Source organism: Buteo buteo, chromosome 23, assembly GCF_964188355.1.
Source record: "Buteo buteo chromosome 23, bButBut1.hap1.1, whole genome shotgun sequence".
NCBI classification, from domain to species: Eukaryota; Metazoa; Chordata; class Aves; order Accipitriformes; family Accipitridae; genus Buteo; species Buteo buteo.
In genome coordinates this window covers 20,608,154-20,629,367 of record NC_134193.1, presented here as the reverse complement: position 1 = coordinate 20,629,367, position 21,214 = coordinate 20,608,154, and the positions used below count along the sequence as shown (strand labels likewise).

General features: G+C 39.1%; 2 protein-coding genes across 2 annotated transcripts; both read right to left on the bottom strand.

Moving 5' to 3' along the window:
* Positions 1-2,010: 2,010 nt before the first annotated feature.
* Positions 2,011-11,138, bottom strand: LOC142043501 (uncharacterized). The gene is made up of 8 exons (XM_075054734.1): positions 11,022-11,138; positions 10,636-10,763; positions 9,970-10,049; positions 6,615-9,514; positions 5,348-5,689; positions 4,516-4,659; positions 3,919-4,044; positions 2,011-3,625 (listed from the first exon to the last, which is right to left on the bottom strand). The coding sequence occupies exons 3-8, from the start codon at positions 9,983-9,985 to the stop codon at positions 3,470-3,472; spliced, it is 3,684 nt and encodes a 1,227-aa protein (XP_074910835.1). The 5' UTR covers positions 9,986-10,049; positions 10,636-10,763; positions 11,022-11,138; the 3' UTR covers positions 2,011-3,469.
* An 856-nt stretch (positions 11,139-11,994) lies between these two features.
* On the bottom strand, positions 11,995-20,766 carry CCDC187 (coiled-coil domain containing 187). Its single transcript, XM_075055972.1, has 9 exons — positions 20,754-20,766; positions 19,317-19,462; positions 18,995-19,182; positions 18,076-18,163; positions 17,075-17,251; positions 16,802-16,980; positions 13,472-13,656; positions 12,795-12,907; positions 11,995-12,264 (listed from the first exon to the last, which is right to left on the bottom strand). Exons 1-9 carry the CDS (start codon positions 20,764-20,766, stop codon positions 11,995-11,997), a joined length of 1,359 nt encoding a protein of 452 aa, XP_074912073.1.
* Positions 20,767-21,214: the final 448 nt, after the last annotated feature.

Here is a 21,214-nt window from a genome sequence, read left to right as displayed (position 1 = left end):
CTTAAGGAAAAAAAGTAAAACTAATGAGGTTAAAACAACAGAGATAGCTTGGTGGACGATTTTATGGGGCGATCTGCTATAGAAACAGAAGTTTCAACTTCATGAAGCTTCTCGCTGGGAAGAGATCAAAATAGCGCAAGCCTTTGGGTCAAGAAGTGTTTGATCCCAAAGTACATCACTCGGTGGGAGAGAGCCATTTCTCCTCAAAACTGAAGATGCGATGAAAGGCTGCACGTAGGATGCTGTGAGCTCTGAAGAGGATGTTAGAAACTCTGTCCTTTTAGTAAATTCGGATTGGTTGTGCACTAGTAGTGGATTTTAGCACCTTTTATAGCTGTAGACACAGTATGAAAGTCTCCTTCCATTTGTAAGTACAGGGTCAAGAATTTTCATAACAGAGGCAGAAAACCAATGTGAAAACGTCCCCAGAGGATGACTTCAGAGGAGTTTAAAACTCAGATCATGAAAGACTGAGGACCTCGAAAAGATAATTCTTGCTTCTGCTACTCAAAAACACTTCTTTTAATCCTTTAAGAGCAAGTAGGAAACAAGTGGGTCCAAATTCTTACTTCAGGCCCACTGGTGTAAATTCAGAGGTTAGAATCTATTTTTATCATTGTTTCTGGCCAGTAATACACAGGCAGTACAAGGGTGGGAATCTTACATACAGTAAAAATCCTCTCTTCTGAGAACTGAGTAACAGATTCTGCCACCTTTGCCTTTATTTTTCCTTGATCCTCTCTTTTCTTGACTGTTAATATCTGAAGTGGTTCTGTCACATATCTTTTGCATCCATATCCACAGCTATCAGTTACGTGGTTGCTTGTATCACATCCTAGCTGAGGGAGTTTCAGTCTCTATTTTTCCTGGGTACTGTAAGCAACAAAATTAGACGGTTACAATAGCAGAGTCCAACTGCTTCAAAGAATTGAGAAAATCTTGTGGCAGCTGCTAATTAGGATTTTAAAAATCTGCAGTGCCTAAGATATTTTAAAGTGCATTTTATTCAGAAGAATTGTTAAACGTATGAAGATGAAAGAGATGGATTACAGGAAAATTAAATGTAGGGTTTAACTGAGAAATAATCATTTTCTATGAAAGATAATGACTCCTCTTGAGGCTAGTATCAAGATTTATTGACCCGGGAGGTTAATATTGATCAAAACCAAGGCAAACAAAATATTAGACCTTGAAGGAGAGTAATCTTGATATTGAAGTCTTGCCACTGACTGAGCAGGTCAATATATCTGGGTGCCAGAATCTAAGGTTTTGAACACAGAATGGTGGGGGATATTAAATATGTCTGACATGTTCTATGTATACACTTTTTATTCTCATCAGCAGTAGTTACTTTACAGCTATGTCCTTCTGTATATAGCATCTTGCAAGGGTTCACTCGCAAACCTAATTGCAAATATAATGGTTATCTTCCTCAGGTGTAACATATAGCATAGCATAAGGCACCAGTCTGAATAAAATGAGTCCTTCAACTATTCATTCACTATCACTATTCGTAAGTGATATTTTTAATAGCTTTCATTCCGAACACAAGAAACCTGCTGCTGCTGCAAAACCATGGTGACAATAAACTGAAAAACTGTAGTGCTTCAATATATAGATTTATCATTATATCCAACAATTTGTCTATAATTCCAGGAAAAAAAATTGAGTTAAATTCTACTATAAACTGACAACAAGAAAACATTAATCTTAGAACAAATAACTTATTTGGATTAATTAATCAATGAGGATCAAAGTCAGAGACTTAGAGAATGTACCCCTAGGGACATGAAAATAGTTTATAGGATAAGATCAACAGTTAATGCACTTGGGGCAGAAGTTGCCTTTTTATTTCTGTTCATATGGCAACTAGCAGGACAGGGCTTTTTAACATCCCCAGGAGCTGTCTACAAAACTACTCCCATTCGCTAATGAGAACAGCAGTGCGTTCAGTATAATCTGCAACTCTAATCGATTTCTGTAAAAGAAATAAAAATGAGATTGAGGGGGTTTATTTTGTTTATTCAGAAAACAAACAATTCAGTATGAAAACACTTAAGCCATCAGTATTTAAAAATAGAAACATAAAATATATTTCTATTTTTCCAACCAAAACCAGATTGTAAATATTGTTATTTAAAATATAAGTTTATATATAGTTTATACTTGATTGTCCTGCTTTTCATTGTATTTGAAAGACACCTCGAATGAATAGGATTTGAATAAATCAAATCTACTTACATTCCATTATTCAGTAATGAACAGTTTCTGAATTCCAGTAAGAAATATTTGCACAGTATTTATTTTAAAAAAAGCTAAAAAAAAATTATCATTTGTCTTCTCAATGCAAAGTAGGTGGGACCACAGCAATATACATAGTGAACAATTACCATGCTCAGTGAATGCTTCTATTTCCTTGTTAAAAATCTTGATTTTTTTCTAATTTTGCCAATACAAAAGAGTAGTATTATTGATTTGCTCTCTTTTGCCAATTAAAGTACATCCTCAGCACCCTATGTTTAGATGTTGTGAGAATGCAAAGGGCTTGTGGTTAGGTTATTTATCATGCAATTCACATGCACATATTTAGTTTTCAGAAATTGGAGTTACTGATAGAAAAGTATCCCATTTAAAGTGCATTACATCAGTATTTGTCTCATTTACATACAGTTGTAGACATTACAACTGAATGTCTGACTCTAGATCCTGCTAGGGCACAATCATTCCATATGCCACATCTCTGAAGCCATCTCTAGGCTACTTTTAAGCAGTTCCACAGCATATTAAAAAAAAAAGTAAAAAAAAAAAAAAAATGGAGCACAGTCACCTTTAACTTTGCTATACCCATCAGGAAAGGTTTCAGACTTGTTCCAGACAGGGGAGTTTATTCCAAACTACAGAGGTCCACAGCAATTCAATTTCTAGATTTAATTCTGTCTGCACATTTACATTCTTAAGAGAGTCACCTGCGATTTTCTGAACGTTATTTTAAAAATGTGATTCACTTGTCATCATTCACAACCTGAACATGATAACAGAGAATAAAGTAATTTACACATAGAATGGTTTTGAACCCTGTTTGTATTGGCTTGTATACAATTTTAAAACATGTTGTGCTCTTAAAAATGCATAAGTGGATAAAGTACTATCTTGACCAAAAAAACCCCAACAGACAAGAATAAAATTTCCACCCTTTAGACTGATGTCACACAGAATCTAAAACGACCATTGATCTTAATGAGCATTCCCAAAGCACAAAACACAAGGAGAATATTTTGTGTAATATTTTTCTATCTGATTAAGTCTCTGCTTACATCCTTTCATTGTAAACATGAACATACAAATTAGGCCAAGGCCACAGTGTTATTGGATACAAGTTCAGAATTAAAATTCTTAAATCATGCATTTCTTGCCTAAAAAAAAAATCAGAGCTTAAAATTCCTCCATTAGGGCCTTTTAGGGAAAACTTTTAATCACAGGCTTTTCTCAGATAAATCCTATTAAGAACTCTGATTGTATCAAGGATCAAGCTATCAAATATGTCTTCAGTCATTTTCATCTTCACAGTTAATTCATCATCATCATAGTTAGTCCACCGAGATTCTTCTTTGCGGAGCTCCTGAATCTGAAATATGACATGGATATGCATGTTTACTTCAAGAATAAGAGCATGGTCAGTTCTGAAGGGTACTAAGACAGTGTACCTAATCCAACAACTTTATATATGCATTGTTAATTTATTTAAACCACTTGCAAGAACTGAAAATACTGGATTATTATTGCAAGTATACTGAAAAGGAAGGCAATAATTTGAAGTTCTGAAGTTATTTTAAGTAAACATGATTCTCACAAAAGAATGAGAATTTCTGGTTTAAACCTAGAGAAAGTAAACAAATGTCCATTTGGAAGTCTGCTTACCAGCATAAGGTCCACTCTGTCTCTCTTACAGTTTCCATACTTGGTCATATTAAGGAATTTCCTTTTCATTTCTAAGTCATTCTTTTCCAGGTTCATTATTTTAATAATTTCACCCTGAACAAACATCTACAAAATAAGAAAGGCCAAAAAGAATTCTTCTCATAGGAACTCTGTCACTGTGAAGGTTGCAAATGAGTGACAGGTGCTAGTATGAAGATCCAGTTTTACAACTAGAAACATTCCAAATTTTAGGGAACTGATCTAGGAGCTGCTGATCCATACTGGCCAACAAATATTTACAACACATTTTAAACTTAAGATTACTTTAGAGGTTACACCCAAGATAGTCATGACCAGGGAGATTTAGAAGCCCAATTCCCATTGCTCTACAGAAATCCATACACTTGGAATATTTAGACTAATCAGCTCAGTCGATGTTTATTCAAGCATTTCAGAGCAATGCTATTTTCTTCTCTAATCACCTCAGTTACACTGCCATAATCCTTCCAAATTTCACATTTTTGTCTTTTTGCCATCGCAATATCTGCTCTCTTCACTAACTCTTGTTATTGTACACTTTGCATTTCCAGAATGTACCTTGACCTCACTGACATCTGTTCTCCTGCAAAGATGCCTGGAACAGCAAGATCCCAAACTTTCTTTCATCCATGGAAATATATTTGGATTTGCAGTCACTTGATATTCTGCACGTAGCAACTCACGGGTCAAATCAAATATAACCTGTAACAACAAAACCACAGTACCAACACAAACAGAATCTCTCACTGATACCCTTTCAAAAGTTTTCTTAGCATTTCTGAAGGATGTTAGGCTGGTGACAGTAGAGGTTTGCATGTCAGTGCAGGAACACCCGCATACCTGATGTTCCTATAGCTGATATCATCATGACCATTGCCTAGAGAGCATGTAAACCTATACAGCAGAAGATACTGGACAGTAGTGCGTGAACACTAAGTACAGAAGACTTATACAAAAGGCCCCGTGGGATCCTTTAATCCCCTGGTGTAGAGAGAGGTCCACAAAACTCAATAGTTTCGGGATGCTGAGAAACATGAAGATCTCTCCAAACTCAGCAGGACATCCAAGGCAGGAGACTTGGATTCTTTAGACTGCAGCTTTCCAAGAAGCTTGGCTTTTTCTGAACAGACCCAAAATTGACACTGGGCTAGGCGTCCAGGGTCTTATGACTGAAGAGCTCTAGGAAAAGGCTTGTATCACAGCAAGGACATCTATTCTAGTAGAATTATTTTGCAGTAGATTACCAGAAGTGGTATTTTGCAATACCTCTTTCAGTGTTCCTTTAGCTATATCTAATGTTAGCAGTTAGAATAATATTAAGTACTAGCTAATATGAGTCAGCCTACAGAACACTAGAAAAGTGGAATAACAGTTAGCACTTTACAAATACCTGATTATACATCCTCTTGCTTTCTGTTTCCAAATCGTTCCCTGGGAGATTGTTACATTCAAAGTGCTTTGGCACATTGATTCTCCTGAAATTTGAATACATGTTTTCTGGGGTCCATAATTCTTCTACAGCATATGCAGACAATTTCTTAACGTATGAACTGTTATGTGGTATCACAAGAGAAACTTCTATACTTTTCTTCCAAGGAGCTGAGTGCCACTGATCTGATTTGTACAAGTATTGCTTTTGTGTTTGTCCCACCAGCATATGCTGGTCAGAATTAGGCTGATCAAAGTCCTCAGAGCTTCCAAAAACACCAGCATCAAGGATTTCTATAAGGAACTTCAGTAAAGAGAAAAAGAAAAGCCAGGTGACATACTACATATTTTTCCACATTTTTTTTTTCGAGGTATTAGCAGGTAATATTGAGATTATTAGCAGCTGAGTAGGGTTACACTTAAAACCATCTTCTTGCTCATGGGCTCAAAGACAGACTTACTGATATCTCATAAAAAATCGTTAACTATATTTGGCAGAATTCAGAGTTAGAAAGAATTCTGAATTTGGAGCTCTATGAAAGTTTTTGACATTTTGAAACATTTTTGTTTTAAATTGGGACTGCTCTCCCCAACCCCCCAAACTTTTCTTTTTTTTAAACTTTCTGTGGTAGTACTTCCTGATGGACTATTTCAGAAGTAAAAACTAGACACTATGGGATTGGAAGCAGCAGGCATCAAATGCTTCCATTTCATTTGGGGTTCCAGTCTCCCAGGGGGCTGAAAGAAAAGTGAGAGTCTGGCAGCTCTGAGAGTCTTGACTTTACTAGAAGCTGCCTGCAGAGCTAAGACAGAATTAGAAAGCTGAAGGTCTCACAGCCAGGAGCTACAAAGGAGTCAGGCAGATGAGCTGACAGGTGTCAAAGTTTGCCCTGAAATTAATAAAAAAATTGAAGTTTGTGCAGATTTATCAGTTTTGACTAACTGACAAATTCCGACAAAAAAGTTCCATTTGCTTTGTTTGGACTAGCCGTAGTCATTATCCCTGTGCTCTGCTCATCCTTGTCCCCCCAAACACATGTTATCCACTGGCTGCAGGATAATTCCTTAAATGAGGAATGGGTCAGATTAAGTGAGCAATCTGGTTCCAAATGTTGACATGATATAATTTTTATGGGTGATGAAAAACAACTGGACAACACAAATGCTTGCCTGTGTAGACCCAATTTCAGGTCCAACACTTTACACAAAAACTTTCTCACTGTACTTACTGGCAAAGTGGTTGGAGAAGTCTCCGAAGATGAATGAAATATCTTGTCTGCTTTTGATCCATGTTTTCTTTTTATCTTCTTATATTCTTTAACTGCATCATCTACAAATTTAGTTACAATTCTTTCTGCTACTGTGTGACAACCATGAATGCTAAGCCTATCAAAATCACACAGTAAAACATCAGAAACCTTTGCTGATTGTTCAGATAAGATAGCAACTGAATTTTCTTTGAGTAGAAACAGTTTCTGATTGTCTTCTTGTATTAGGCCTTTGCCATTATTCATCACGTCTTTTTCAAAGGCACTTTTATATTTGTGTTGAGCTGCTTCAGAAAATGCAATTAAAGTATCAAACAGAAGTTTTTTACCGAGTTCACTTGCAATATCATCAGCAAGTTTATTTCTTTTCTGATCCTCTACCACACAACAAATATTTCTGCTTGTGTTTACCTCATCTGTGTTACCAGTCTGACTTTTCATTGGAAGCACATCTGCAAGTATCCTTTGTTTTATTTGTGTCAGTCCTGGTTTTTCTTCATCTGATCCCAAGCATGTTAAGTTATTTTGACAGAGGAATTCATTACACTTACACCGGTCAGAATGCGGAAGCTTTTGCCCTTTTCCAGACAGCAAGGCCCTGTGTAACCTAGATTGGTTTTCTTTCACTTCTGATCCTCCTGCACTGTTTTTGTCTTCTGATTTCTGCTTTGTAAGCCCTCCCCCCTGCTTATCTTCAGAGTATTTGCAGTCTCCTTTGAAGGATTCATCATCATAGGAGTCAGAGTCTTCATCCCCAGTGTAATTGGAATCATTTTCATTAGTCCCCAACAGGTGTGAAATCTCATCAGGTCTGACAAAGATACCACACTGCTGAGCACACTCAAAATACTTCACCCCTTTGTAAGTTCCAGCATTATCACCTTCAGCTTTGTCAAGTGCAACACCAGCCCAATGGCCACTATCAAAATAAGTCCGTCCTTTGAACATTAGGGTTCCAGGTTGGGTCTGTTTTACTAACACTCTGTCCCCAATTTCAAATGATAATAATGGGTCATCGCTGTCCTGCTCAGCTTTGGGCAGTGTTAAGTATGGTTTGCATTGTTTCATTGTGAAGTCAGGACTTTTACTGGCCTGACCAGAAGAAATAGGATTTGACATAGGCAGAAACTCCAAATGCTGCAAAGGTGTCTCATGTTCTCCTTGTTGGTATTCTAATAAGCCCTCCTTTGCACTGGAAATATCTTTAACTAAAGGTTGTTCTGAGACACTACCATCCTCAGTTGAAACAGCATCAGTTGTCTCTTGATTGAGCAGGGGAAATTCTTCAGGCACAGAGTTATCAGGTAATGGGGGTAATGCATCCATTTTCAGTGATACATCTTCATCCATACACTGTCTAGTCTCTGAGACTGTCATTTGTTCTGGTGGAGATGGGAAATCATCCATACTGAACGTAGAATCATCATTTTTCATTGCATCTGCACCTAAAGGGGGAGGAGGAAGATCTTCACTTGGAAATGACAAATCCTTTTTATTAGAGGATGGCAAGTCAGCACTTCCATAGGACAATACTTCATCAACAGGAGACAGTATTTCTGACAAGGTATCCTCATCAGTTGGAGGGAGACCCTCATCACTAATAAAAATTGTATCATCTTCACCTTTGGAAGAGCAGTTCTCAGCTTGAAACAATTGCTTTTTTGAGGAGACAGAAGAAAACAGTGCCCTCCTTGCTTCCTTTATGGCTTGCCTTTCAGTTGTTGAGTTATTTTGATTTCCTGTGGCCACCCTTTGCAAAGGCTCAAATGAATTGGTTTCTGTATGGACTTCCTCAGAAATTCCTGGCATGGATGTGGACAGAGATACGATCTCACTGAGTTTGTTGGATGCAAGTCTCTTGTTCAAAAACTGTGCATGATTCTTTTTGCCTCCTGAAACTGAGAAGTTTCTTGAAGTTAGGCATGCTAATAGTTTGTTATTTGTAGTATCTTTGTCAGGTGGAAAAGAGGCAGCGTTCCCAAGTTGGTCAGTAGCCAAATCTAGATATTTCAAAGAACATGTCAGCGGAAACCCCATTAGGTCTCTATTTTGATCCACAAATAAACTGTTAATTCCACCATCCTTTTTCGCTCTGCTAGCTGTAGAACTAGGTTTCTGCTGTTCATAGATCTTAGGTGAGTAAATATCATTCCTGCATGAAGAACTGGCAACTGCATCTTTACCCTGTTTTGTGATCTCCTGAGAACAGGTTTTGTTTCTACTGTGGTTTTCTGAGCCATCCAGATGTGACTTATCCATTCCCTTGGCAGGGTTATCAGATTGGGAGGAATCTGCTGACTTTGTTTTGAATGCATTTGCTTTGTCTGATGGAATGAAAACAAGCAAATTATCAGTGCAGCCATGATCTGAAACATCTCCAGGGTATTTCTGGGAGTGTGATGAAGTCTCAGTGCTGTCATCTTTGGGCACTTCATGTTCATCGCGTTTGTCACTAGGTAATGTTTCCTTTCCATTACTTATTGCTATTAGATTCTCTTTTGAAACATTAGGAAATGCATCACCATTGTCATAGACAAACTCTTCTGGGATATTGACATCTGTGTCCTCTCCATTTTTCAACTCTAATTCAGAGTCTGAAATGGAGCTTTCCAAGATGTCAATCCAAAATGCAGACACTTTCTGAAATTCTGGGAGTGAAGAGTCTGATTTGACACTTTCACATCTCAGAGAGAATTTGTTTGACTTGGACGATGATTCAGTGGAAGCTAATCCTTCGGAAAATGCTTTAAAATTTAGTTCTTCATCAAAAGCTTCATAAGAAATACGGTCCATATGCTTCAAACACTGACTACCATCCACCTGATGGAGCTCATAAGGGACAGGCACTTCCACTTCTTTAACTGGAACATTTAAAAGAAATTTTAAAAAAATAAATAATCAGCATTTCAGAAAAAATATTTTATAGAAGAGGTTGCTTACAGGTAACTTAAGATTCAAATCCAGTAATCCTCAGGGGTAAATTGCATTCACAAGACAGTAGCATTAAATACACAGTCAAGATTGGGACTATTTTTAATATCATTGTACAAAAAAAGAAAAAAAAAATCAGATTTATCAAATAAAAATGAGGAACTCCATAAACAAGCAAATACAACAGTGTCCAATGTAGCTGATCAGCAGAGCTTGAATACAGGATTTTCATTAAGATCTCTATTATTTTAGCCCAATAAGTAGCTTCACTACCTGGTACAAGTAGTAGGCTATTATCCTCTATGGACCAACTCCAGGAAGAGCCGTTATGCAGACTGTATATTAAATAACTACAAAAACCCTACTGGGAAAAGGTATTTCTTACCTTCTGACAAAGGCATTTCAGAATGTGCTTTTTCATCTATACGTGTGATTTCCCGTTTTCCCTCAGAGTCTGTGCTAAATCTGAAAATACAACATTATAGTTGGATTAAACTGAAATTATGAAGCATATGGTATGCACTGTCATTCAAGAATGTTGACTAGAACATTAAATTTCTTTGGGTGTATTAGCTACCTACAGACAGCATAATGCAAAGTGTTTTAATTGTTACTTCAGATGCTTTCTGTCTAGTCCAAAGCCTTCTGAAGACAATTCCCCCCCCAAAAAAACCAGATTTCAACACCCCTTCAACTGACTCCAAAGAACTAGATCGCCTAAGAAAACTTGGCAGGCAATGCTTGATGAATGTGACGAGTATTGCCAAACTTTTATAAAAGGAGTTTTTTGGTTTGGGTTTGGGGTTTGTTGGTTGGGTTTTTTGTTTGTTTGCTTTTTTTGGGGGGGGTGGGTGGTGGTGGTTATTGTTTGTTTGGGTTCTTTTAAGCTATACAAGACAAAAAAATCCCAGACTAACATAATTCAGGTCTGTCTCCTCTTTCCACAAGAGGACCACAACCATGGGCATAAAACAAGCAGGGCAAGGTTTGACATGTCAGAAAGAGAATCAGGAGATAGGACTGAAGGTTTCAGCCTTGACAGATACAGTACCTCTGTTCTTCTGATGACCTTTCTTTTCTTAACCAGGTTTTCACTAATGTAGCTTCATTTGTAATCAGTGTTGATCTTCTTTCCTCATCATCTTCATCATCAGAAAGAGCTTTCTTCCTTTTCCCAGCCTGCAGAGAGTGTGGTAAAAAAATAAAACAAACAAAAAAAATCACTGAATATACAGTGAATTGCTACTGGACTTCCCCCAGACTTAAGGGTAATATTTTAACGTGGTACAACAAAACCTCAATACAACTTCAGCTTCTCTGCCTGCAAGCTGAGTTCCAAGCACAGTATCTCCATGACAGCCAATACTGAGGATTTCTTCTGTTGAAAATTTTTGTGAGAAAAACCCAGTTCAGAAAAATTATAAGCTTGCCACAGGCCTGAAATGGATTGCAGGGGTCCTGCTCTTCTCTTAGAGTTTTATGACTTCTCTGTTCCTTGTCTGCTTTCTCCACTATCAGAGACTCTTCCTCTAGATCTTCTAAGGATGATGTAGCATCACCTGAAATACACAGATTATTCAGCACAGAAGGCAAATACAGGTGGGTTTTTTTAATCTCAGTCCCACAAAGTAGCCATGACTACAAGGATCTAAGGCTTGCCACTAGATTTTATGGCAGTGCCTATGCTCTGACACTCTAGGTTATGAAACAGCACAAGACTCCTTGCCAAATATAAAAAATGAAGTCAAAATGCTAATGGTGAAATTGTGGTCCATTGAAGTCCATGGAAAAGTTTCTTTTTGCCTGAAGGACAGGATTTATTTCAGACAATTTGACATCCACATGCTCAAAGCTAGGCTTGAGAATCTAGTTAAGGTGCAGCCTATGCTAAACTTCTATCATCAAGACCACTGTTTAAGTCGTAGTTACACAAATCTATAGTCTCCTTCACTATGGTATCTAGGAATAAATGCAGAAAGATAGTTCATTAGAAGGGCAACACAAATACAAAATATTGCCACAATATGTAAATATTTATAATACAGAGATTATGCATACTCAGAACTACGTAAATGATAAAACTGGCCCATATATAAACAGCCAGTTTTATTTTTTATATGTCCTACTGAGAGCAAGAAATATGAACTGAGGATAAAACCTGGAAACAAAAATAACTCCAGCATGTCCTGTTGAAGTCTATCTTCAACTGATCTATGTTCTTTTAAAAAGAACACCCTTAAATTATTTAAAAAATGCCTCAAAAGAGAGTAAATTGTTAATGACACAATCAGAATAAGTTATGATTTTGTTCTGAGGAAGCAGTATAATCATATCTCATAATAAACCTTTGAGAGATCTCCACCATCTTTCCTGGCAGTGATTTATATATTGGGTATAGTGAGCAAGACACTTAGGTAATAAATGAGAAGATTGTCTCTCTTTCTGTCTGGATTAAAGTTTGATTGAAGTGGTTGAAACAGATTGGACATAATAGCATTAAATATGATTTACCAGTTCCTTGAAGAGTATTTTCTGCCTGAACCAGGCATAAGTTACACAAAGTAGAAAGCATCTCCAAGCCTTTTACTGTGAACTTGCTGTCGCATGGATTAATATCTTCATTGTCTTTAGGATCTATCTTTGGGTTTGAAATAAGTGCCTTTTCCTCCAGAACAGATTCCTAGAATGTAAATATTAAGAGGCAGAGTTAATGTCTTAAGGGAAAAGGACTTTGCTGGCAGAAAGAATAGTTAAGAGATCAGAGATTAAATCTACAAGTTCACACTAAGATATACATAAGCACACATGGACTCCAGTGCATATATACCCACGTTGGGGCTGTGTCACTGATGTAGGAAGTAGGAAAGAGACTGGACCCTGCAGCTGCTATGGGCAAATAATATTTTACTGCTCCAGGGACAGGTTTAGTTTCTCCTGGAGCAGCACAGCACTTACCCACAGGAGATGGCTTAAACACATTGTCACCAGTTAACAACATAGACAAAATGGAAGGGGCAGGAAACTTGTGGTAAACCAGCCCATGTCAAAACTTATTCTTTAAGTGAAGTGCACATAACTTACACACAAGACTGATTTCTACTTGATGTTCATAACTGCCAAATGAGTCTTGTGCTCGTCCCATCTTAAGGCAAATATAACCTGGGGCACCATTTCTTTAGGCAGAAATGGAATTCCAGAAGTGATCCTTACCAGAAATGCACACTTTCTGCCTTCTCTTGTAATGGGTGTGGGTATAGGTTCATCCGTTCTAGCTGAATTTGCATGTTCCAGAGGTAATAAAACATGATCCTGAGCATTAAGCTCTGAAAGGTACAACAAGTTACAAGTTTCCAATGCTGCATTTTTTTCCCATGAATAACTTGACTATAGCTTTTTGTTTAGCTCAGTCAAAAAGGCTTATTTAAAGATACCTATGGTTTGAGTAACTTAGTTTTGCCCTACATCCTTGTCACACCAACGGAAGCTGAAAGGACCAATGACCTTATTTATCTAATCATTACCTTACCTACCATCCAGTTACACAGTAGCAACTTTAAAGCTCACTTCCAGAAATATCTGTGCTCTTTCTGTCTTTCTTCATCCATGCATAGCTGCTACGTCAACAAAACAACTTACACCTTTGTTATACCTTCTTCTTGCTAATCCTGAACAGATCCTGGCACCAAAACCCACGCTGAAGGTAACCAAGGAACACATCAACATTACAAGTTCTCTCTCATGGGCTAATTAGCTTGACAGTCCTCTTCTGAAAGATCATTTGAACTGCTCCAAAGAACAGCTGAGACTTCAACTTTTGCCCTAAATCATTCAGTTTGACTAAGTGGTCACAAACATGATTTGCTACGGACGTCGTCTTTATTGGGTACCTGTGTTTCTGCAATCTTTAATCATAAAGACCCAGCCTGTGGTTTGACTAGTAGCACCACACATTTTCTCGGCCACCATCTCAGACACATCAGGACCTTGCACAGCAAGGGACTGCTCCAAACTTGGGGACTCCTCTGCCTGTTTCTGGTACTGTACTGGTGTTTTCTTGTTCTCAGTAGAAAAGCTGTAAACAGTTAGATAAGGAATTAATGATTGGGAGTTGTTTTCATGTTCCCAAGTTAATCATGACAAATCTATATGAAGTCAATAAAGGTATGAATTAAATGCTTCTGGTAGTGCTTGATAGTACCTGTAGAGTGCTCACATGCACATAGGTTTATAAACCAGCAAATTAGTAAAGCCAGAAGCACCCCAAATCATGTATTTATTTCTCCATTCCCCTCCCTCTCACTTGATACTATATTTTATATAGTCAGGTTACTAATCTTCATAGACAAGAATAGGAGGAGACTGAAGAAATCATCAGCGCTGAAAAGGCAAATCCAGGGTCAAACTCTGAACCTGTATGCCTCATGCATTTCCAATCAATGACACTGTATCAGTTTCCAACAGATCTCATTGAATTTTCCACTTTAAATACAGCATTGCAACCTTATGGACATTTGGGATATTAGATACAGATTGCAACGGTGACTTCAAATTTTCTAAACAGTCTCCTTACTGCAAGAGCATAAGGCAACACAATTCATACTCACAGGCTTTTCCATTAGCGGTACAAGTTCTAGAATACACAGCTGAGTAAGTTATTCTGTCCAGAAAAAGCAACGATCTACATGTGGGCTGTTTGGTTTGGTGTTTTTGGGTTTTTTGGGGTTTTTTTTGTGTTTTTTTTTTTAAATTTTTGGTTTGTTTACTATAATAACAGTTTATAAAGTTAAATATGTTTTTGCATAGATTAAAATTAACAATATGACAGTGTCTAGAAGCTAATTCCCTATTTAATTTTTTTAAAATGCAAAAAAAAGCAGGCCTATATAGCATTCAATACCACTAACATTTAAGGACTTAAAAATAAGTATCCCAGTTCAGAAGATGTATTCCCAATTCTTAGCTAAAAGCTTGTCCATTTCTAATAATTACAAGTTTCTGTATTCCTTGTTTCTAGTATTTAACATCCATTAACAAAACCTCAAACCAGCAGCTTTTTCTGCATGTTGGCAATTTATTTATTATTTCAGTTTGTTTTCATTTTTAAAAGTATTTCCCAACCCTTTCCATCCCCTTACAGCCCTGCTTATTAACCATCTTCATGATCAGTATAAAACATGAACATACCTGCACTGGTGGATAGATAGCACAATTACCACTCTGCACTCTTATGTAGGACAAAGATCTATACACAATCACACAGCAGCCAGAGTTTGGGTGCTTTGCGAGTTCCACCAGGCCCTCCCTGTCTGCTCTAGACTGACGCTAATATTCACTGTTCTCCTATGAGCAGGCTTGTCAGTAATAAGAAGTGAAAGCACAGCCAAGAAACCTTTTAAAGATTTCTGTGACTTGTAATCAATAACACCATGAATTATAGATCAGCTCCATGCAGGGATTTATTTGAAAGCCTTTCCCTGTGGGGACTTAAGTAAATGCACAAACCTGACTCACCAGTCTTCTAACGGGCTGGGTAACACTGAATGAAGGTGTTTGGTTTTTTTTTAATTCATATAGATATATATTTGTCTTTAACTGCATTTTTTTTTCCCCGAAACAAACTAGATTTTTGTTCATCTGAGCCTGCTTTGGAAGACTGCTGTTCTGAGAAGTGTGGATACTGCTGGGTGCTCATCTGCACTGCTCAGCTCCGCCAGCTCAGCGGGAAGCAAACAGGGATGCTGGGGATATAGCGCTTTCTTAGAACAGTCTGACTGAACTCCTGAATTACCTCTGACTGGACATTTCACATGACACCTTGACGCTTGAGTTTAAGCATAAAATTGAGCCCTCTGTAGTACAAAAGCCTTCTGTGGTTAAATCCTAAGTGAAACACTAACCTGCTCTGAGGGATTAAGTGATACATAGGCTTAGAGCCAGAGGATGACAAAGGAGTGAATTCCACCAATTAAATCAATACATTTCTACTCATTCTGTATGGGTATTTTGAAGTCTAATTAATATATAGTTGCAAGTGTTTTGAGTTTGTAGTTAAAAGCCACCATGGAAATGTGAACTATCATTAGCAGTTGTGTGAAATAATTAAAAAAAATATCCTGGTTATTAATGCTATGTAAATTGTTTTTCTTCCGTCTGATGTCAAAGCTACAGTTGTTCCTAACATTGCAGTGACAGGCCCCAGTCCCACAGACTTAGATAACACTGCTTAACATTTTATAGTGTAAATAAACAGTGAAATATGTTTACCTGCTTGCACAAAACCACAGAGTTTAAAATTAATATATAAAGCCTGCAAGCACTTCCTTTTTTAAAGCACAGAGGATTGTGACACTGAATGCAAGAGCATAGAGCCATTCTAATGAAAGCACAACAGCTTAGGGAACAAATCTTATGCTACTTTTTGCACACAGGATTAAACAGTTTATTACCCAGTGCAGCTCCTTCCACATGCAATAAGCTTTTGATGGCAGACCAACATGGCTTCTTTCAGCATGAAACAGATTTGTCCAACTTCTACTGATAAATCCAAATCACAGTACTACGTGATTACATATGTGTCTAGAGACACAGAGATATATAAACAGACTCTCCAAATCTCAGGATTAAGGCTCAGATTTAGCTAGTTCTACTGAAGGAGTGAATAGTTGTGACATACAGATGTACTGAGATCACAATGTTACTCCCTGTAACTTTCTGGTAAAATTCAAGACTTCACTTAAAACACTTTTCCCCCCCTGTACAGAAGGGTACTTCTTTTTAAAGAATGGAAAAATCTGAAATAAATACACTATTTCTTATTGATATATTAAGCCAATGAATGTATTCTGCCTGAATAATTTAGTAAGTGGTATGGAAAGCATCTCCAGCTATGGATCCAGACACCTTAGTTTACTTGATGCTGTTCATGTATCTTGCAAAAAGCTGGTCCCTGCCCTGAGGAGCTTACCATTCTGGATACCAGATGGTAGGCTGGGCATATGGAGGACACAGATAAACAATGAGGCAATACTGGTCAGAATCACAGGTACTGATCTTGATGCATCAACTGCTTGAACACAGAGGTTTTCAAAACATCATTATAAAACTCACTCTTGGGAGCATTTAAAGCTCACACAATTATCTCAGACATAACTGCTTCCATCTTCTCCACTGGATTGTTTCTTATCTTCACCCATCACTGTGGAAAGGGTTTTACTTACCCCTCATATTTCTTGCTTTGTTTGTTCTTTAGCTGGACACAACTGTCTCTATTCCCTGACAGATCAGGCCTTTCTGGGTGGGCTGTAGACTCTGCTGAAGAGGAATATAACTTTGGGCTAGAAATGAGTCTCACCGTCTTCAGCTTTATTGCTTCTTCAGTTGCTGGGCTCCTTGTAAGCTAAAAGGAAAAAGGTAACACACAAGGTTTCACCTGGGTTCCTTAGCTGTAATGTCAGCTCTGACTTCAGTTATTATCCACTCAAAAAACCCACCGAGACATCTACTGACTGTGACTTAATAACCTCTTGCTTCCCAGCCAAATTATGCAGCTTTTCCTGGATTTGTGCTGTAGAATGCCGCATCATTAAGATTTCTCTTTGCTGCTTTAATAAAAGCTTTCTTTCTTGATGGGCTGCCCTGTAGATATTTTGCAGGTGTTGGATTTCTGCCTACGCAAAGCAGAAAAAGAAGGCGTAAGAGAGCTAAGATAACAGAGAAAAGAGACCTACTTAAAAACGTGTATAGTATTTCTTAACATAAGGCAATACTACTCACAAAACATCCTGAAAATTCAATATGCAGGTTTTGTTCCTTTTTTGTAAGAAAATTTTTGCAGTTTTATTTTTCACTAATGCTGACTGGGGGTTACCTGTGAAAACTAATGGCAGGTAAGGGGATATTTCACTGCCTGAGAGATGGGGTGTCTGAGGGGTGAGACCTTTGGAAACGAATTACCTTCAGGTCATTCAAAAGTACAGTATACTTGTGGTTTGCATAGGAATTCCTTGAAATAAAGGAGAGACTTTTGCTACATAAGGAGTAGGAAAAAATTCTCTGACTACTGAGTGTCATTATGAGCCCAGCATTCCTCTCGGTAGCAGGAGAGCTGAGACTATAAAATTAGCTGTCAGATTAATTTAATATATTTCAACATCAGAAGCATAAATCTACATAAATCAGTGGAAACCTACTTTATATGACCTGTTTGTTATGGTACAAATAGAAAAATCCACAATAACATTGGAGTAGCCGGGGGGGGGTGTGGGGTGTGGGGGGGATGGGGGGGGGGTGAGGTGTTTTCTCCAAGATTTACAGACTGCTGACTTTGGCACAAAACCCCCCACCTCACTGAATGTAGGAAGCAAAGCAGAATAATGCATGTGAAGTCACACCAGTGACATTTTTTAAAAAACAAACCCCACTTGCTCCAGCAGCTCCAGGCACCTCCCCCTGTTTATAAGATGAAATCCAGCTCCTCTTGCTGCACTATTACCTGCTCCTGTTTCAGCTCCGTTAGGATTTTGCGCTGCTTTGTGGCCATGGCAGAGGCTCCCTTACAATCTCGCAGGTTTTCCAGGCAGCTGGAGACCATAGAAGGATGGGGATCATAATCAGATAATTAAATGCAATTAATTTAATGCTCTTCAGAAAACGAACGCCAGGGATAGGAGCAAAGCTCCTCTCAAAGCAGCTGTAAAAACAGCAATAGCTATGGAAGGCTCTGCAGAAAGTTCTGCTAGACTTCGAGGACATCTCACCTGGGGCCATATTGCCTGGACCTCTCCTGAGGCAGCCGGACTTTCCCAAGCACTCCATACACAGCACTGACTGGTGTGGGACACCGTGCACCGGGTGGAGCTCATACTGTACCTCATGGTGCCCCAGCACAGTCAGCGCTGAGGGACACCTCGCACCAAGGGCCTCACACCGTCCCTCATGGCGCCTCAGCCCAGTCACCGCTGAGGGACAGCTTTCACCAAGGGCCTCACACCGTTCCTGATGGCGCCTCAGCCCAGTCAGCGCTGAGGGACACCTCGCACCAGGGGGTCTCACACCATCTGTCACAGTGCCCCAGCCCAGTCAGCGCTGAGGGACACCTTTCACCAAGGGCCTCACACCATCTGTGATGGCGCCTCAGCCCAGTCAGCGCTGAGGAGGGGCTCACACCACACCTGAAGGAGGCTGCAGTAGGGAGCTCAACTGTGCTCTGGAGAGAATAAAACTGCCCAGACTCCTCTCCTTCTGCTTTACCTGCACTTATTCTCTAAGAGAAGGATTTTACATTTGCTCTCTTCCCCTGAGCCAGGACAGTTTTTCTTCCTTTGAGCAGGCAGTGGCACCTTCACCTCCTGCTGAAGGATCTGTCCCCGTCAGGGCAGGCCTGTGGTGTCCTGCCCACGTCTCCCCCTCACCGTTTCTGGTGGCCCAGCCAGGCCAGTTCAGCCCTGGCTTTCTCCCGGAGAGCTTTTTTGCGGAGCTTGAGGAGGGCGGCCTGGTGTCGAGCTCGCAGCTCTTCTCCCCTCAGACATTGCTCCGCCATGGCCAAGCTGAAACAGCAGAAAGTGCTGGAACCTCCATAGTGCCGGCCGACTTCGCTCCACTGGGGACAGAGCAAAGCATTGCTGTTTATCAGAGAAGTGCCGTCCGGGTGACGAGTTCGACGTGGAGACTAAAAGCCAAGAAATCCCCCCAAAAGCCAAACACCCCCCACACTAGTACAAGTGCCGATGTTACCTGGCTGTCGGAGCTGGCCTGTTCACTGCTCTCTCCAGAGTCGTCCCCTGCACAGATCTCCTCACAGGGCAGATTCACCGGAGGTGACAACAGATTCGACATTTCATGGTCGTGCAGCAGCTCCCTGTGCTCTGCTGGCAGGGATCCTAAAGAGAAGATTTAAAGTCACCGTAAGTAAAATATTTCTCTGTAACAGAAGGAAAAAGACCTCAAAAACAGTTCCCATAATATGTGAGTTAGCATCCGTTCCTGAAATCAAGGCTTCTTTGCAAAGACTGGGCAGCTGAGCCCGCGCGCTGCCCTCAGCAGGAGCCTGAGGAGAGTCACCCACAGCTGTTCACTTACAGGAGCAAGTATGAGCACTAACCTCACCTCCAAGTGAAATCATGGTAAACAGGTAAAAAAGGAAAAAAAGGGGCCTATAACTGACTCCCAAGATTATTTTCTGTAGAAGGGTCAGGAGTAAAAAAGGGGACTGCTATGGTTTAAATATGCATAATGAATATAAGTATTTAGGTCAAAATCTTCAAAATCAGTTAGCAAATTAGTGAAATTTGTGATTACGTGTTCCAGCCCCCGGATGCTGAGCTGTTTCTCATGCCATGCTAGAAAGTGGCATTTGCCCAATACCACCAAATCCTTTAACTTAGTGTTCACCTTCCTGAAGCACTGTGCAATATGAACCCCTTCCTCCCAGAGGTTTTCTTTCTCCCACTATTTTGGGATCCACTGGACTGTGATCTCTTTCCATCTTCAATGCAGATTGTTTCAGCGAATGCATCTCTTGATTACTGAAGGTAAGAAAGAAAGGAAATATTTTCTTATTGCAGTCAGAGATACTATTTCAATTTCTAGCTTTCATAGCAAAGTCTTCCATGGAGGCTGAATCTTTTTCAAACTAGCACGGTACTAATTTTTATGCAGTACTGGAATTTTTACCTTTGCAAAAGTGCCTTTCTGGTTATTGTACCCATAAGACTCTAGAAGCAATTCTCAAGTCTTCAATCTATGCCACTTTAAATGAACATAAAAACATGCACATACAATATTCTCACTCATGCTAAGGTATATAATGTTAAAGCAAAATGATGAAAATTACATTTTCCTACAAGTTTCAAAGGGGCTTCTACCTTTTAAAAAATACAAAATCTCCAACAACATTGGAAAGATATTTATACTATGGTTTGTGCAAAAATTAGAGTAGAAAGACTGTATCGCAAAGACTGATACTTCACAGCAGAGATGCAATTGAATAAAATGGTTAGGCCATAGTCTTAAAGATAACGTGACAGCCACGTAGGCTGTTCTTAAATGACTTGAAATGAACATCCATTTTAGAAAGAGCACAGTGCAAATGCTTTAGTGCCCCAAGTCATTCATATAGTCAAACCACAGGCTAAACCATCAGAGTGCCTCATTATATACTGCCTTCTGTACCTGCCAGCTGCATTGTCACCTTCTGATTGGTATCCTCTCCACATTTGCTCTGTGTGGTCCAGTCTTGGCACTGAAGGATAACTGCCTTTGGAGCTACTGCACTCCTGCAAACACAGAAATTGTCTGTAGACCTGAATGATCTATTTGAAAGGCAGAACTTTTAAGCCTTCTTCCCTCATCCTCTTGGGAATGTCCTTCGTTGTAGATAATGCTGTTCATATGCCAATAATTCCTAAAGGTTTGGATTAACAAATGAGCTACATACTACTCACAGTGAAATAACTGTGTGGGCATATGGAAGTGTGGTAGTATAACAGCTCACAAACTGTTGTGTATTTAGAGCTGCTTTCATGGGAGTCAGGGTACTGCGTTCATCCTAAGGGCTTTAAAAAAAACATACAGAGATCACTTCTGTCTGAGCTGTTCAAACATACTGAAGATATTAATTGAGCTAAAGTATC

Excerpts from the sequence above, each read along its gene's own strand:
- LOC142043501 (XM_075054734.1), bottom strand. Across the intron at positions 4,660-5,347 it reads GCAAGAGGATGTATAATCAG|GTTATATTTGATTTGACCCG; the intron begins GTATTTGTAAAG and ends TTGTTGTTACAG. Across the intron at positions 4,045-4,515 it reads CAGATGTCAGTGAGGTCAAG|ATGTTTGTTCAGGGTGAAAT; the intron begins GTACATTCTGGA and ends CTTATTTTGTAG.
- CCDC187 (XM_075055972.1), bottom strand. Across the intron at positions 19,183-19,316 it reads AGGCCAGCTCCGACAGCCAG|TGGAGCGAAGTCGGCCGGCA; the intron begins GTAACATCGGCA and ends CTCTGTCCCCAG. Across the intron at positions 18,164-18,994 it reads TGGCTGGGCCACCAGAAACG|CTGCCTGGAAAACCTGCGAG; the intron begins GTGAGGGGGAGA and ends TATGGTCTCCAG.